General features: G+C 40.9%; 2 protein-coding genes across 3 annotated transcripts in view; one reads left to right on the top strand and one right to left on the bottom strand.

Moving 5' to 3' along the window:
* Nucleotides 1-5,986, top strand: part of CDCA7L (cell division cycle associated 7 like) — a 161,178-nt gene extending 155,192 nt beyond the window's left edge. For both annotated transcript variants that reach the window (XM_075315390.1, XM_075315389.1), the window contains exons 8-9: nucleotides 3,573-3,709; nucleotides 4,561-5,986. In XM_075315390.1, coding sequence (XP_075171505.1) covers nucleotides 3,573-3,709; nucleotides 4,561-4,591 — 168 coding nt within the window. In that variant the 3' untranslated portion in view covers nucleotides 4,592-5,986. The remainder of the gene's footprint in view (nucleotides 1-3,572; nucleotides 3,710-4,560) is intronic.
* DNAH11 (dynein axonemal heavy chain 11) overlaps nucleotides 4,077-17,342 on the bottom strand; it is a 498,772-nt gene continuing 485,506 nt past the window's right edge. Inside the window, exons 78-82 of the mRNA XM_075315388.1 lie at nucleotides 14,691-14,873; nucleotides 14,497-14,612; nucleotides 10,642-10,754; nucleotides 7,429-7,569; nucleotides 4,077-5,921 (exon numbers count right to left, since the gene is read on the bottom strand). Of these exons, the coding sequence (XP_075171503.1) occupies nucleotides 5,674-5,921; nucleotides 7,429-7,569; nucleotides 10,642-10,754; nucleotides 14,497-14,612; nucleotides 14,691-14,873 (801 nt within the window). The 3' untranslated portion in view covers nucleotides 4,077-5,673. The remainder of the gene's footprint in view (nucleotides 5,922-7,428; nucleotides 7,570-10,641; nucleotides 10,755-14,496; nucleotides 14,613-14,690; nucleotides 14,874-17,342) is intronic.

Raw genomic sequence — 17,342 nt, 5'->3', positions numbered from 1 at the left:
TTCCCCGTGGTCTGTCTCTTTCCCCGTCTCCCCACAGACATCTTATTACCTCACATATAAGCTTCTTATACTATGAATGTCTTTTGTTCCTATAGCAACCACTCACAGCTCCTACTAACAACCTGTAGTTCCAGGCTCCATTTACTTTAATGGAGGCATGTTTTTTTGGAGCGTAACTGTAAAACGCGGGGTTACATTTTCCTGTCAAAACATAGTCTACGATGTTCCCTGGGTCACATGAGGTGTCTGTGCAAAATTTCGTGATTGTAAATGCGACGGTGTGGATTTTCGTTTCAATTTTTCTCCATTATGTAGAAAAGGGCAAAATTGATTGATTGGTAAATTGGAATGCGCGGGGTTAAAATTTCGCCTCACAACATAGCCTATGATGCTCTCGGCGTCCAGACGTGTGAGTGTGCAAAATTTTGTGGCTGTAGCTGCGACGGTGCAGATGCCAATCCCGGATATACACACACACACACACACACACACACACACACACACCCCACACACACACCACACACCCCACACACCCCCCACACACACACACACACACACACACACACCTACCTTTATATATTAGATAAGAGGCTTTGAGTTCCATGTACATTATGAAGTTTCTAGATTTTGGACAATCTCTGACCCCCAGATAGTGATAGCATAGGTGTTTGTTGCAATATATCAGTCCAAATCCCTTTCCCATTTATTTCTCATTTGTAAAGGAAGTTTAATTAAGTGTGCCGACAAGAATGTGTTATATAACATGGAGGTAAGGCATGTGGAAGATTCCGACATGACCAACTGACGAAGCGTAGATACATGTTCAATGCTGGTATTAGACAGGCTTACCTGCCTCCCTTATGCATGCCTTAGCTGCACGTATTGGTAAAAGGATCTCTGCGGGACCACAAACTCCTATTGAACTTTTTCAAAACTCTTGAGTATTGTATATTTTGTGGCCCAGATACTACAAAACACCTCTCCTAACGCTCCTTATAGTCTAGAAGATTCTGTATGTCTGTATATCTGGATTATGCCAGAAGGGTAAATATTCCATGCATCCAGTGATCCTAAGCAAATGGTTGCCTCTGTCCCAGACCTTAAAAATCTTGCCCAACATTGGATGCTTCATAGTTATAGGTTGAAAAAGACCTAGCTCCATCTAGTTCAACCTTCCTCCACCAATTATATATTTGTCTCTAAATCCTTTATAACCGACAATGTTGTGTATACTGAGGAAATCATCCAGCCCTTTATTAAAAGCTGTTATATTATGTATATACTGTATAGGTATAATACATTTATAATATCACTATTACCCCATTGTCCAGCTTCAGGCTAGTACTATGCACTTCTTTTCTTCTTTTTTTCACCAAATGTGTTTCAAAAATGCATAATCAAGCTGGCTGAAATTGTTGTAGATCTGTAAAAACTGTGCATTTTTTTTAGTTGACTTCATCCACACATCCCAAGAAATGATGTCCATATCCGTCACCATATTATTGTTGGTGAACATATCCCCTGGGCGATTCTCCGTTTTTTTTTTTTTGTTTTTTTGTTTTGTTTTGCTGCACATCAGCCAAGAAATCTTGAAAAATGGAGCCCTTCCATCTGTTGAATTAAAATCGCTAGCTATCCAAAGAGTAGAATCTTAGTGTTTAACGATGTAAGAGCCACATGAGGATGGAACATGGTGTGCCCCAGGTAGATGAGGGTGGTTAGGGACTCTGTGCCCTCTCAATTGCAAAGAATGAGACCATATTTCTTCCCAGAACCTTGGGGAACCACGTTTCAAAGTAATCTGCAGGATTTCTGTCTTACGCCTTCTCAGGGACTCCGATGAGGCACTGGTTATGTCTGCGAGACCTATTTTCCAGGTCATCGACTTTGCTATCATACACTGCCTTTCTAAGAGCCCGGGTTATTGGAGGAATTTTATCTTCTGCAGAACTTGGTTCTCTCACCTGCTTATTAACTCCATGCATATCCTACTTAATAGAGGAAATGTTCCTTTTTGGAGTCCCCATTTGTTCACTTGGTGTATTAAGAGTGAAATTGCAGGCATTTACAGCAGCAAGGACATTATGGAGGTGGGCTCAATCAGTAGAGGTTCTCTCAGTACAGAGTTGGCTGTCAGTCAGTGCTGGGGGCTCGGTTACAGCCGTCATTCACTATGTACTGAGTGATGATTGAAGCCATGCCTCTGTGATTGAAAGCCAGAGACTGCTTGGAGGAAAAAAAGTTAATTTCTTCCAGGTAGACGAGTTTTCATGGCAGTGGCTGGGCACATTTATAACATTAACATTTTTTTTTTTTACATGACAAGTTCCCTTTACCATCGTAATTGTCCTCATCACTTTTATTACTTTTTTTTATTAGTTATATAAATTGCCTCTTCAGAGTGGAAGAGGACATCTAGCACCTTGGTTGTAGCAATTCTAAAAGTCAATATCAACTCTTTAAAAGAGCCTTGCCACGTGACTTAGGATAAAAGCAAAACAAGAATCTCAATTTGCAGACAGGATTTCTGGGTGTTAATATATTAGTTGGCTTTTTAAGGTTTGGTTCACACATTACATAAAAAGCACCAGTGTGAGAATTTACTCAAACTTGCATGGTTTTGTTTTATATGTGGGCTTTTATTTTTAGTATGAAATGTAGCCATTAATTTCACCATACGTGAAAACGATCATCTGCATTTCCAATACACATGCGGATAATGCAGATTAAAAAATCCACAGCATTCTTAAAGGGAGCCAGTCATCAGATTTTTTTTTCCCTTTTTATAAGTTGCGACCGCCATCAGTGAGCCCTTATATGCAGCATTTTAGAATACTGTATATAAGTGCCTGGGCCACTCTCTAACGTACAAAAGACCTTTATTATGTTCACCTGGGGGGCGGACGGGTCCAATGTGCATCACTGCTCTCTGGTCCGGTGCCTCCTCTATCTTGTGCAGTCGCAGTTTTCCTTTCCAGACTTCCATGGTTGACTCATCCTAAGTCATCCACACAAAGGCCAGCATTGCGCTCCTCCACATGCGCACTTTCATCTGCCCTCCTGAGAGCAGAGCAAAGTACTGTATTGTGCAGGCGCGAGGCGAGGACAAAGACCGCATGCGCATTACAATACATTCAGTGCAGATCAAAGTGCGCAGGAGCGTAATGGTGACCTCTGTGTAGATGACATAGGACGTGTCATGCACACGGGGCTGGGAAGGAGGATGCACAGGATAGATGAAGTGCCAGATCAGAAACCAGTGACTCCCATAGGAACGGACCGCCCCCTAGGGGAGTATAATAAAGATGTTTTCTCCGTTATACAGAGCAGCCTGGGCTCTTATATACAGTATTCTAGAATGCCGTATATAAAGGCTCACTGGCGGTGGCCGCAACTTAAAGGGACCCTGTCACCAGGTTTTTCCTTTATAAGAGTTCATGAAGCCCCCATTTATTAACATTGTACTTAATTTTGTTGCAACATTTCAGTGTGACTTATGTAACTGGTAAAAAAATGTGTGAATCTACCCACAATGTCCACGCTTTTAGGCAAACTTTTTGCCTTTCTCATAGGAATGGATTTGTCCTCCTTGTCGTGACATCTGTAATTGCAGCTACTGTCGTAAGAGAGATGGTCGCTGTGCCACGGGGATGCTTATTCATTTGGCAAAGTTTTCTGGATACGACAACGTCAAAGAATATCTTGAAAGGTGAGCAGTAAAGTACAGTTGTAGGTAGAAGTGAATAATACAGTGTTCACTATTTTCTTTCCAGTGCAGTTCCAGACACAACTGGCCTACTTGTATCTATAAAAATGCCCTAATTTCTTTATAGTTATAGAACATCACTGTACAGTAAATGTAATTATTCCCTCTTATATACAGTGTAGAGATCTCGACTCACTCGGTGGTGGTTGTGGTAGGCACGGGAGACGTTAAAAAAAACAAAACAAAAAACAAACAAACACCTAGACATTTTATTTAAACTCCATAATGCAAATACAGGGAAATAAATGTCTTTTCAGTGCAGGCCAAACAGAGCACACAGTCCAAACAACTGTATTTCAGTAGTAGTCCACTTCACAAGTCCCAGTTTGGAGCCATCTCTCCTCCATACACAGACAGCTAATCATACACGTGATCTTTCTTATATCCACCATACCTTGCCCCAGGGTGGGGCTATGCGAGCAGCCAGTCCCACCCTTCTCTCTTATTGCTTGTAAAGCCAGCCCGTGTCATACAAATCTCTGTGTCATGCATATCTTTCTTCCATGATGTATCTGGTGGCTATCTTACAGCAGGAACAGAGCTGGGCTTTATCAAAATGCATTGAAGCTTTGCAGAATTCTCGAGCCCTGCTCTGAGGATTATTAGAATCAAACATCTACAATTTATAATATTGAAACAATTTTATTATAATACATTGTTTTTTTAAATACCTTTTAAATTTATTGCAAACTATTGGGATAAATCAGTAAATATAATACGTAAATACATTTTTACACTTGAATGATTATCCAGATTTTACAGTAAATCACAATTTTTACATTTTTATTTTTCAGCTTACAAAAACGATTGGCTGAGGATGAGTGAAGCTGCCCCCTCATAGAGCTTGAACCTTTGACTGCTAAGACTGTAAAAAATGATATTGAATGCATCCTGCAGGCAGGCCGGCCACGAATGGATCTTGTGGCTTTGTCACGTGTTTATTAAGGGGGTTTCCGGTGCCTCCCACAGACACTTCACTTTTGTGTGCTAATAACTGTACAACCTGCGCAGCTCTCTTGGCGCATGCACTCTCTGCAGGTGTGGGGCGTAACGTCATTGGCAACACTTCAGCGCAAAAGTGAGCGGCTGTGGGAGTCACCGGATAATGTGTTTTCAGCTCTAGTATAATTGAATAGAAGTGAATATTTCATTTAGCACCTTATTAATCAGCAAAATATCAAAAGTTTAAAAAAAAAAGGTGTTCCCAATGCCTTATAGCTACTGTAGTCAGATATTGTCTCTCAAAATTATTTGTTTTGCTATGTCTTCCACATAGGGTTCAATAGAAATTTTAGGGAGGCACTAGCTGAGTTTTATTATATGCCTAGGCTGTTTTTTTTTTGTTTTTTTTTTTTTTTTTTTAAATCTTAGGGGATTTTATTGATTACTCACAGTCCAGTTCTAACCCTGCACTGGTTGATGATATAGCTGTAATTGCTTAGTTTTTTATTTGTAACTTCTGCCACTTTTTTGTATATTTTTCTCTTCATCCTAATGGATACGACCTGCTGTATAACCTTGAATGTTTCACTGTATGTTCTTTTTAGAGTTTTCTATATTTTGTAAGATTTTTATATGAAAGGGAGATGAATTATTGCCTGTACTCCAGCACAGAAAACATAATACTTTTTGTTACTAATTTCATCAAAATGGAAGCGATTTCCAAAGAGCATGACAATGTATATTGCAGGCCAGGGCCATGTATTGAAAAGTCCTAAAGGCCAGGTTCACAGACAGCAGTTTTTAATGTATCTACTCTGGCCAATGAGGAAATGCAAAAAAAATTGTTTCCTTTGTATACTTATTCTTTTAGTATCGTCTCTTTTTTTACTTTGGATTAGAGAAAAAAAAAGTAAAAACAGTCTTGTGTGAACTTGGTCCTAAACTGTAAACATTTTGGTAAATAATTAATCTGCAAGCAACAATGCTACGCCAGCCAGGACCCATTTAGCCGACTTCTCCTTGGTTTTAAGATTAAATGTCCAAACATAAGTGGGGCCTCTAATTTTGGTTTTGTACAGGGGACACTCATACATGTTCTTCAGATCCTGTTTGTCAATTGGAATCGCTCTCACATAGATGACCGGCATGGAAGGATTCAGCTCCTTGAGACGTGCTTCAGAAATGACTCCGGTCTGCATGTCCCAGCGAGCACCTAAACAGAGACAAATACTGTAAAATGCTCTGTACAGACATTTCAATACTAAATAAACATTTCATCAAAACATCTTTCTCCTTAATACTGTGGTGTGATCTTTGAGATGTGTATGTGACTGTCGTATCCATTATGCAATATAACACAGGCATCAATTTTGTCTTTTGCATGATGCTTTCAGACACAATGGGTTTCTGTTGGTGTATTGAACACACAATTAATGGGTCTATATATAAATTTGAGTAGATCCATTTTCTATACGCACTGACCTTTGAGTTAACACTTTCCCTTGAGAAGGAATTAAATACTCATTTGTTCATAGATAAGAGATGCCTGGTAATTTACATGGCTTGTATGGTCCATAAATCAGACCAAAATGGTCCATGCTGCTATCCCCCCCCCCCATAAACCATTGGCCATGTGCATCAGCACACTAGCTATAATGGGTCCATCTGTGCCACACACGAACAGCACACATTCTTATAATATGAGCGAGCCCTAACTATTTTCAGTGTTAAAAAGAACAGTGAGTCTTCAATGATTATCTGTCCCCCGCAGAGCCCTGCTCTCAACATCAAGTCTGGGATTACATGAAAAGTGAAGAATTTGTAGAAACCTACATGCACAGAAGAATTGTGGTTAGTTCCACGCGGTGTTTGGAAAAACCTTCCTCCTGAGTTCGTCCCAAAAAATGAGACAAGGACTCTTTTTTTTTTTTGCTTTGAAAAATGCATTATTTTCAGGGGATGTCTTAGATTTGAGCCCCCGATGCCTGCTGTATTATTGCCCTACAATTAGCAGTATTTCTCCTGAGCTGACAGTGACTGTAATACCTCCCTGAACCCTGCACCCACACTCCATGCCTGCTATAGTGTATCACTGCCCAAGGATTGCACCACAATCCTCAGTATCTCTCCTGAGCTGACAGTGACAGCTGCATAGAAATACACACTGTCACTCTCCGACCAGGAGTGCCACCGAGGATTGGAGAACGCGCCATCAATAAAGTGAATTAATATTCCGCCTCATCCCACTGTAACCCCGCCCACCACTCAGTCCTGCATGGACACCCGCACTCAATGCTTTCTGTAGTACCGGTACAGCCAGCCTGAGGATCACATCCCAATCCTCGGCAACTCTCCACTAAGTGTAACAGCATGTGTGTCTATGCAGCTGTTAATTTAGCTGAGGAGATTCGCTTAGGATTGCGATGTGATCCTCAGGCTGGCTGTATCGGTTCTACAGAAGGCATTGAGTATGGATGCCCATGCAGGACTCTGTGTGGTGGACGGAGTTACAATGGGATAAGGCTGAATATTCATTCACTTTATTTGGCACGTTCTCACTCCAATCCTAGGCATCACTCCTGGTCTGAGAGTGACAGGTTGTAATTCTATGCACCTGTCACGGTCGGCTCAAGAGATGCTGATTATTTACTGTCACACTAATATAATTTACCATGAGATATTGTCTTTTGTTTCTACTATATAGTATACTTTCCAATTACCTTCCATAAAAAGTCCATAAATATAAGCGCCTTCTCGAGGAGGGTGGCCAAAGTCATCTTTAGTTTTCTTGGTAACGTCAACAGTCAGGCACATTTTATCTAGCGGCCATTCGTTCTTCCTGGCCATGCTCTGCATAATTGCTAAGAAGAGAATAAACAACCTTCAAATAAAAATCTTAAAGGGGTTGTCCCACAAATAAAATACACTTTGTAATAGTAATATGTTCCACAATTGGCTGTTTTATAAAAATAAAAAAAAAATGTTCCTGTTCCAAGATAATCTTATAAATGTGCCCTTGCTATGAACTCGTTTGCTGTGTCTGTCCATGTAGAGGTCTTGCAGCTCATGATCACGCATTCACAGCTCTTGGCCAAGAGCGAAAGTATAAGTGAATATATTGGTGACACGGCAGAAACTCTCAGCTGCTTGTTTGTGTGAGGGAACAAATTTCCCTGAGTGTTTGTTTTATCACAGGAGGAAGAGTTTTTGTCATGTCAACAGCGCTCTGACCTGATCGTAAATAAAGTCCGTGACATACGAGCTCCAGCAGTAAATAGTGGGAATACATATATAAGATTTTAGCATAGAAATTTTTTTTCTTTTAAAACGCATCCAAGTGATTAATATGTATACATATATAGCTGTGAATCACTCATTCAGCCTACAAACTCCCCACAACCCGTACATATACATGCTTGACTTGGTCATCGGGGGCAGTTGAGAGGCTCTCGTTTACATTAGATGGTGGCGCAATCCTGCTGAAAAGGAGTCTCACGTGTTGTACACACCTGCTTGCTGTCCATTTTATATTTTTTTATGTATAGCACATGGACTCCACAAACAAAAAGGAAAAGGATCCAGCACTGAAAATTAACTCATTTAATGCATATTAAAAATACAAACTGTGAACATGGATGAGACAGACAAAAAGACACCTGAATCTTGTTTACATGTTTCGAGGAACAAGCTATTAATCATAACCATGGTTATGATTAAGACATTCCTCGAAAAATGTAAACCAGATTCAGGTGTCTTGTCTGTCTCCTCCATGTTCACAGTTTGTATTTTTAATATGCATTAAATGAGTTAATTTTCAGTGCTGGATCCTTTTCCTTTTTGTTTGTTCCCTGTTATGGGTTTTATTTTTCTGATCCGTGCACGTCTTGCAGGTGAGCTGTTTTTTTTTCTTTTGACATGGACTCCACAGAATATTATTGATCCATATATGCAGATCCGTGTGTCCTATTCTGATATGCTTTGTGGATCAGACTTTGCCATTAAAGTTTGAGGACCCATTGGAAGAGGATAAAAAAAAAATGGAAGAGGTATTTTTCACTTCAGTGTTCCATCCTTTGTTAATTGATCCATTTTCAATGGATACCTAAAACTTCAGACAGTCTAGCTGCTCCAGTATTTAAAAACAAATGCAACACTGAAAAAATATGGATGATATATGAGAAAAAAAGAAACAGACCGTTTTACATAGAAATAGACATGGATGTGTGCAAGTACCCTAAAGTGACCAGCTTATTCCCCTGTTCATATCATGCAGAAACACAAATGGGCTCAATGTATGCAAACATGCCATACAATCACATACGTAGGAATGAAAACTTAAGAAAAAAGAGACTTAGAGTGCCACATACCATAATAAATAGAGCTCAAATCATATTTCATGCATATAACAAGTTTTATTAGCAACAAGAAATACACGGGTCACAAGATAATACGTAAAAATATCTATAAATATCATGGGATCAGAAGAAAGAGTAATGAGGAGAGCGAAAAATGGCACAGAGCATTTCCTTTCAAAGTTGGTAAAAAAAGTAGTATTTGTACTGATATCAAAAGACCTGAGTGGGTTCACCTAGTCAGGGTGTGGAGTGCATCCCATAAGACAAAAGTCATTATACAAAGTGCACAAGTATGCATCAGGGATAGAAAATACCTCCAAGAAGTGGAGAGCACTAAAACCACACAAAATGATACTCACCCATCAGGTACTAAAGAAGTGAATGAACACTCCCCTACGCGTCTCGCTAGGGCTTCATAAGGGGGAAGAGAAGGTAAAGTCTGGAGACGGTGCCTATGCCAGCATAGGCAAAACAAGGAAGCCGCAGAGACACCATCACATGTTTCTCAACGCTGGCAGGTAACTAACCAGGTCTTTCCCTGGAAAGGAACAACCACGGGAAGGGCAGTCTCCAGTCAAGGAAACCACCTATGCCAAAACATGGTATCCATCCACAGACAGCTGTTTCGGGGTATTTGCCCCTCACCAGTGTGGAGTAGGAAACTGGCTAGTGGGAGCAAGCATAGGCACCGGCTCCACTCAGGTCTTTTGATATCAATACAAATACTACTTTTTTTTACCAACTTTGAAAGGGAATGCCCTGTGCCTTTTTTTTTTTTCTCTCATTACGCTTTCTTCTGATCCCATGATATTTATAGATATTTTTACATATTATCTTGTGACCCCTGTGTATTTCTTGTTGTTAATAAAACTTCTTTTATATGCATGAAATATGATTTGGGTTCTATTTATTATGGTATGTGGCACTCTAAGTCCCTTTTTTCTTAAGTTTTCATTCCTATTGTGTGGGGCGTGCCAATACAGCCTACAGAGAGCTGTTTCTGTGACCTTTCCCTTACGGATTTGTTTTTCAATCACATACGTAGGACAGACTTCCGCTATGGAAAAATAGCATCCCATACTAAAAACTGTATTCATATGGTTTTCAATGTACCTTTAAGAAAACATCAGAGCACACTGATGGACAATTTTGGTGTACCTGGTGAACAGTCTAAACGAACATTCACATTGGCTGATTAGCGGGAATGAGTGTACCTGGCAATGCTTATTTCCTGATAATTGTCTTGTTTAATTAGGCTGGCGATCAGCTTGTTTGTAGGGTGAAATGATTTTTAAGCTTGCTTAAAAAATTATTTTCGGCAGCACATTGTCCTATGTAAACAGAACATGTGCTGCCGGAAACAATGGCATTCTAAGGGCAAAGAACGAACAAGTTAATCACTTTTAGCTGAGTGAGTGCGGTCGGCCTATTAAATGACCGCCATCAGCCAATCTAACTCTTTATTAAACAAACCACTATAGAAGCATTTTAATTGCACAAACGAAGGAGATTAAAATAAAATTTACAACAGGTCATTAAAAAAAAAAAAAAAAAAATCACTAATTTTGTAATATTTACCAGTCAAAAATGACTGTGGATTGAAAAATCCTGGGAGCCACGCCACTGCCGGTAACACCAGGTCTTGTGTCCACATGTCCAGTTCACGGCATCTCAATAAAAGATCATTAATCCTGTTAAATGAAAGAATATGAAGGAAATTACTGAAGTGCTGTTTGGAAAACGTTCTACTTGCACTTTTAGGTTACTTTTCAGTACAGGCTGTCACGTGTAAAAGAGGAATAAAACTACTTGGTCATTGTATATCCTGCATTTTAAGCAGTTTTTCCCTCTGCATTAGAAACCATAGCAGTTTCTCTGTGTTTTTTGCTTCTCTCTCTCTTCAGCTCTTTCCTTATCCACTCTCCATAGATTTCTATAGACAGCAGGCATTTGTTTCTTTAGGAAAGACAGATTTGACTTTGAGTTAATGATCAGTGGGGGAGAAAAGTGAGTGATACGCAAGGAGGCATTTTTCTCTAAGAAGATATATTACAAAGTTTCTTATCTCCACTTCTACTATTAATATATGAAAAAAAGTGTAGTTACTATTTAAAGAAGGCCAGGAAAACATCTAGGTGTTTTGTTTTTTTTATGTTTTGTCAGCCGATTTTATTTGAAGTGGTTTCTTCTTGGTTGAATGGAGTTAAAATAAAGGCCAGAAAATGTCAGTTCAAAAACAACATACTTGGGAAAAAAAACCCACCAAACCGCTTGTAGTGAAAAATATTGAAAATGCGCACAGGAAACAAAAAAAATTCAAAGAAAGGGAGAGATTTCTGAAGCATCCTCTGCTTTAAAAAAAAAACAAAAAACAAAACGGAAGTTTTTGGCCACATGAAAGAGACTATGTGCACATACCCTTAGGCTGAGTGCACACAACCGTATTTTCTTTACCCGAGAAAAACGGTCTGATTGTGCAAATCAAACTGATCAGGGTTTAACCCCTTCACCATCGGCCACTAAAACACCCTTCTGACCAGGCCATTTTTTGCAATTTTGGCCAGTGTCGCTTTCACAGGTTATAACTCTGGACGCTTCAATGGATCCCAGTGATTCTGAGATTGTTTTTTTTTCATGACATTTATACTTCATGACAATGGTAAATTTAGAGCGATATTCCTTCTGTATATTTGTGAAAATTTTGCAATTTTTAAACTTTGAAATTTTATGCCCATAAATACAAGAGTGATGTCACACAAAATAGTTACTAAATAACATTTCCCACACGTCTACTTTATATCAGCGCAATTTTCAAAACAATTTTTTTTTTGTTAAGTTATAAGGGTTCAAAGTTCATCAGCAATTTCTAATTTTTACAACAAAATTTGCAGGACCATTTTTTTTTTAGGGGCTATATCACATTTGAAGTGAATTTCAGAGGCCTAGGTGACAGGAAATACCTAAAAGTGACACCATTCTGAAAACTACACCGCTCACACTGCTCAAAACTACATCCAATAAGTTTATTAACCCCTTAGAAGGAAAAAAATTAAAAATTTTACTTTTGTACACAAAAATGTCACTTTTACCCATAAAACTTTGCATTTTCACAGGGGTATTAGGAAAAATGCACCATAAATTTTATGGTGCAATTACTCCTGAGTATGCAGATCCCTCATATGTTTGGTGAGCACCTTGAACCCCCGGGGACTTCACAGAAGTTGATAACGTTGAGCCATGACAATATATATAATATAGATTTTTACTACAAAATTGTTACTTCAACCATGTAGCTTTTTTCACAAAGGAACCGGGAAAAAATGCACCATAAAATGTATTGTGCAATTTCTCCTGAGTACGCCGATACCTCATATGTGGTGGAAATCAATAGTTTGGTCGCACAGCGCCATTAAATTTTGGAAAGCAAAATTAGCTGGAATCATTAGTGAACGCCATATTGCATTTGGAGATCCCCTGAGGTGCCTAAACAGTGGAGCTCACCCACAAGTGACCCCACTTTGGAAACTAGACCTCAAGGAATTGATCTAGCTGTTTGGTGAGCACTTTGAACCCCCACGGGCTTCACAGAAGGTGATAACGTTGAGCTGTGAAAGAATTTTTTTAAATTTACCACAAAATTGTTACTTCAACCTTGTAGCTTTTTTTTTTCACAAAGGAATCAGGAAAAAATGCACCATAAAATTTATTGTGCTATTTCTCCTGAGTACGCCAGTACCTCATATGTGGTGGAAATCACTTGTTTGGATGCACGGCAGAGCTCGTAAGGGAAGGAGCGTCATTTTACGTCAAACACACGGATACTGAGCAGTGATGTGCATCACTGATCGGCCGCAGCAGGACGCACATGGATAAAGTGCAAAAAGTGACGGGGACACGAACAAAAAGAAAAAAAAAAAGATGTGCCCAAAATTGAGCACGGATGCAGATCCGTGATGTGCATTCCGATCAGCGCTCGGCCGCTGCAGGATGAACACGGATGCGGTGCAAAAAAAAAAAAAAAATTATACTCACATGACCAGAGTATTAGCAAGAAGATTACTGAACAGAGGAACTGCAGGAGTTATAGCAGGCAGAAAGATAGATGGCTTATTACAGGAGCAGGCAGTAAAAAAGATGGCTCAGCGAGGACCCAGCAATGGAGGCAGGTGCAATGGGACCTTGCACGCAGACCTCTGACAACCCGTGGCAGCAGGCAGGGGACGTTGGTGGGGGGACAGCAGAATCCGAGTGAGAGATCACACCGACCACAGGAGGAGAGAATGCAGGGAGAGCAGATCGAGGGACTGGCAGTTTGGCGGGCGGTGGAGGGGGCAGATGGGTGGGGGGTCAGATCAGCCGACAGGGGGCAGAGGGGACAGATTGGAAGTGCGCAGGGTCAGCATAGGAGCACGTAGGGGCAATACTTACAGCAGCAGCAAGATCAGGAAGCGGTGATGTACTACAAGTACCATCACTGCACGCCGCAGACATGCTGGGGGAGAGCTCTCAAGGCCAAAACAAGCCTGGGGAGGGCGGTCACCCCCAGGTCAGACCGCCCACCCTGCACGCTGATTGAAGCGATTGCGCGTCATAGCACGTTCACTCCAAACAGTGCTGCAGCGAAGGGGGAGCCGAGTCTGCTGATCTCCATCTATGATCTGCAGCACATCTTAGCTGGATCTCTCAGGATCGCACTGTTTGGGGCATTTTTTTTAGCCCAAAACAGTGCAATAGCTGTGATTAGCAGTTCAGATTTGAACAGCCAATCATAGCGAGCGTGGATGGGGGGTGACGATGCAACCCACCTTGGGGTCAAGCAAAGGTCCCCTACTGTGAGAAACAGTAGGGGACATCATTTGAAAGCCGTTGCTATGGCCACAGCAATCAAATGGATTTTAGGCAGTACAGTTACGTCCCTGGAGGTTAAGTCACGTAAAAATAGGACGTAACTTTACTGCTCGTGGTCGCGAAGGGGTTAGTCAGAGAAGGATCCGTTTTTCTTGGAACTGGAGAGTTAAAAAATATTCTCCAGTTTCTATATTGTGTCAATCCAAGTGCTTTAGGATTTTTTTCACGAATCCATAGACGTGAATGGCCGAATACCATCCAATTCTCGGAGGCAAATGCTACAATTTATTTTCTTGGACCACTCGGTCCAAGTAAAAAAAATTGGACAGCCTCAATAAATTACATTGTATCCAAGTGCTATCCGATTTATGGAAGGACCAAAACTACAGCCATCTGCTCAAGCCCTTAAAGTAATCCAATTACCCAGAATTACTCTGTGCATCTATCCAGCAACAGAGAGGAACGCTGCATGCAATGTTTCTCAATGTGGTGGCAATACTGAGACCATAAGATGCAAAACTCAACGCAATGTTGCAGAAATATACTTTACACATCATAATAGGCAATAAAAAAAATAATATTCACCAATGCCCTAATCCAAATGTTGATGGATAGGCTAGTCTTGTCCATGAGTCAGGAACACTGTCATAGTACAATGCAAGTTGTAGAGCCTCCATATCTGAGGAAATAGTTAATTCTCCCTATAATGATGGGAAGAAACATGTTATTTTCATCTGATCTTAGGTTATAAAACATGACTTTATTAAACCAATCTGTACCTTTAAACCAAGGTCTAATTCTTTAAGAGACCTCCGAATCTCTTTCATTAAGGTGTTCATTCTCTCACATTCCTGGAAACAGACAAGGATGTATGGACTTCTCTCGGTCGTCTTCTGCATGATCTCCTGTAAATTGTATTCTTCTGGGAGCTTCTCCAAAATCTCATCAATTACATTCTTAACCTAATAGGAATCAAGTGAAGGAAGCTGCAAATTAAGGTCTCATTCGGATATCAGTGATTAGTGTCATATGCAAAAAAATGGTCCGAGTTTCATCAGTGTTTGGTCAGGAATCGGGATATCAGTGTTCACTATCAGTGTTTGGTCAGTGATTTTCTATTTTTTAAAAAAAGAAATAAATATATTGTGAAGCTTCTCCTGCCCATTACAATGTTACAAATGGACAGGAGACAGATGAAAATTGGAGTGGTCAGTAATTTTTCATAGACCTTGTATGTGTAATTTTGATCCATGACACAGATCAAAATCAGGTATACCGTATTTTTCGGACTATAAGACGCACCGGACCATAAGACGCACCCTGGTTTTAGAGGAGGAAAATAAAATTTTAAGCAAAAAATGTGGTCATGACACACTGTTATGGGGCGAGAATCTGCTGCTGACACTGTTATGAGGGTAATGTCCCCAAATTCTCTACTAAGGTACCCCAGCCTGGTAATGATCCTCCTGCCTTGTATATACAGTATATGTCCCTCATCCTGGTATAGCCCACATCCTGCTATATACCGTCATCCTGGCATATGGCCACATCCTGCTATATACCCCATCCTGGCATATGGCCTCATCCTGCTATATAACCCATCCTGGCATATGGCCCCACCCTGCTATATACCTCCATTCTGCTCATATACCCCCATCCTGCTCATAATATACCCCCATCCTGCTCATAATATACCTCCATCCTGCTCATATACCACCATCCTGCTCATAATATACCCCCATCCTGCTATATGCCCTCATCCTACTCATATACCCCCATCCTGCTATACACCCCCATCCTGGTATACGGCCCGCATCCTGTGGCACATAAAAAAAAAAAAATAAACGTTCATACTCACCTTACCTCACTCCCTGCAGCATCGCTTCTCCTCCCATCTGTGTCAGCACCAGCGCTGAAATGTGGAGCCGGCTACGATCCCTGCAGCACCGTGATGTCCTCCTGTCTGTGCCGGCGGCGGCTGCGTGTGGACACATGCGCACATTGATGACGTCATCGCTGTGAGCACCGCTAGTCTCCACACAGCCACCGCCGGCAGACAGGAGGACATCGCGGTGCTGCAGGGATCATGGCCGGCGAGTTATACTGATTCACTGCACCCCACGCTGATGATGATGGGCGGGGGCAGTGAATACAGCTGCACATGATCACTCCATGCTGTAGTTGCCAGGGGTGATCATGCGGGCAGGCTGTTTAATATACGCGCATTCCCCGCCCATCGCCCCGCCCACCTGTCAGTGCTGGCTTTAGCGCTGAGAGATGATGGGCGGATGATGGGCGTGCATATTAAATGAGCGGGTCCACGTGGTCACGGCAGGCTGCTGCAGCCTCCTCGTGCCGCCGATGACCCGCTCCACCACAGCACCCTCATTCCCCGCAACGCTACATTCAGACTATAAGACGCACCCCCACTTTCCTCCAACATTTGGGGGAAAAAAAGTGCGTCTTATAGTCTGAAAAATACGGTATGTCCATGACTTTTTTTGTGTGGACACATGGCCTGCAAAAAAATGCAGACGTGAACAGCTCTATAGATCATAATGGGTACATGTTCTATCTGTGGAAGACACAGATCAAGCACGTACATGAAACAAGATGTTTGGATGAGGCCTAAGGTGTCATCCTACACAATTTTGTTCTCCAATGGAATGTTGTGTTATATTGTTACTACTGCTGGGAAATAAAGAGATGATCTCTCTGTGTCCCAGGAAATCAGCGATCCCCCCCGCCTCCTGGTTATCCTGTACCTGGCTGTAAGCAGGTGTCACTCTCCCATGCAATGTAGCATGAGAAAAATATTATAATCATTCAGAAAATACATCAAAAAAAGGGGTAAAGACTAGCTATGATCGAATACCTCAAATATTCGGCTTCGCGAATATCCAACGAATAGGTCGCCGCTATGCGAATATTCGATGCACAATGTAAGTCTATGGGAAGCCCGAATAGTTCCGAATAGTTGTTATTTGGGTTTCCCATAGATTTACATTGCGCATCGAATATTAACGAATAGTCGAATAGCGGCGACCTATTCGACAAATATTCGCAAAGCCGAATATTTGAGGTATTTGATCATCCCTAATAAAGACCCCTCCAAAACATATGGAAAATATAAACACAGGAAAAAAACTGTAGAAAAAAAGGATCCAATTAATAACAAATGGCAAATGTTTGGAAACCTATTAAAAGTGCAAAATAAATAAAAGAACAAGAAATCCAGATTAATGTAAGCAATCAACCAGGTAAATCATAAGTATTTACATACAGAAATTAGACTAAGCTAATATGTACCTTTCAAAAAATAAAAATGGCCCACGGCAATTCTTCATGTAAAAACCCCTCTCTCTCTCCACATGATGAATTGCCTGAATTGCCATTATTGGTTGGAACATATTAACATGATTTACCCGGCT

Source organism: Anomaloglossus baeobatrachus, chromosome 6 (assembly GCF_048569485.1).
Source record: "Anomaloglossus baeobatrachus isolate aAnoBae1 chromosome 6, aAnoBae1.hap1, whole genome shotgun sequence".
Classification (NCBI taxonomy): domain Eukaryota; kingdom Metazoa; phylum Chordata; class Amphibia; order Anura; family Aromobatidae; genus Anomaloglossus; species Anomaloglossus baeobatrachus.
This window is presented reverse-complemented; position numbering and strand designations above follow the sequence as displayed.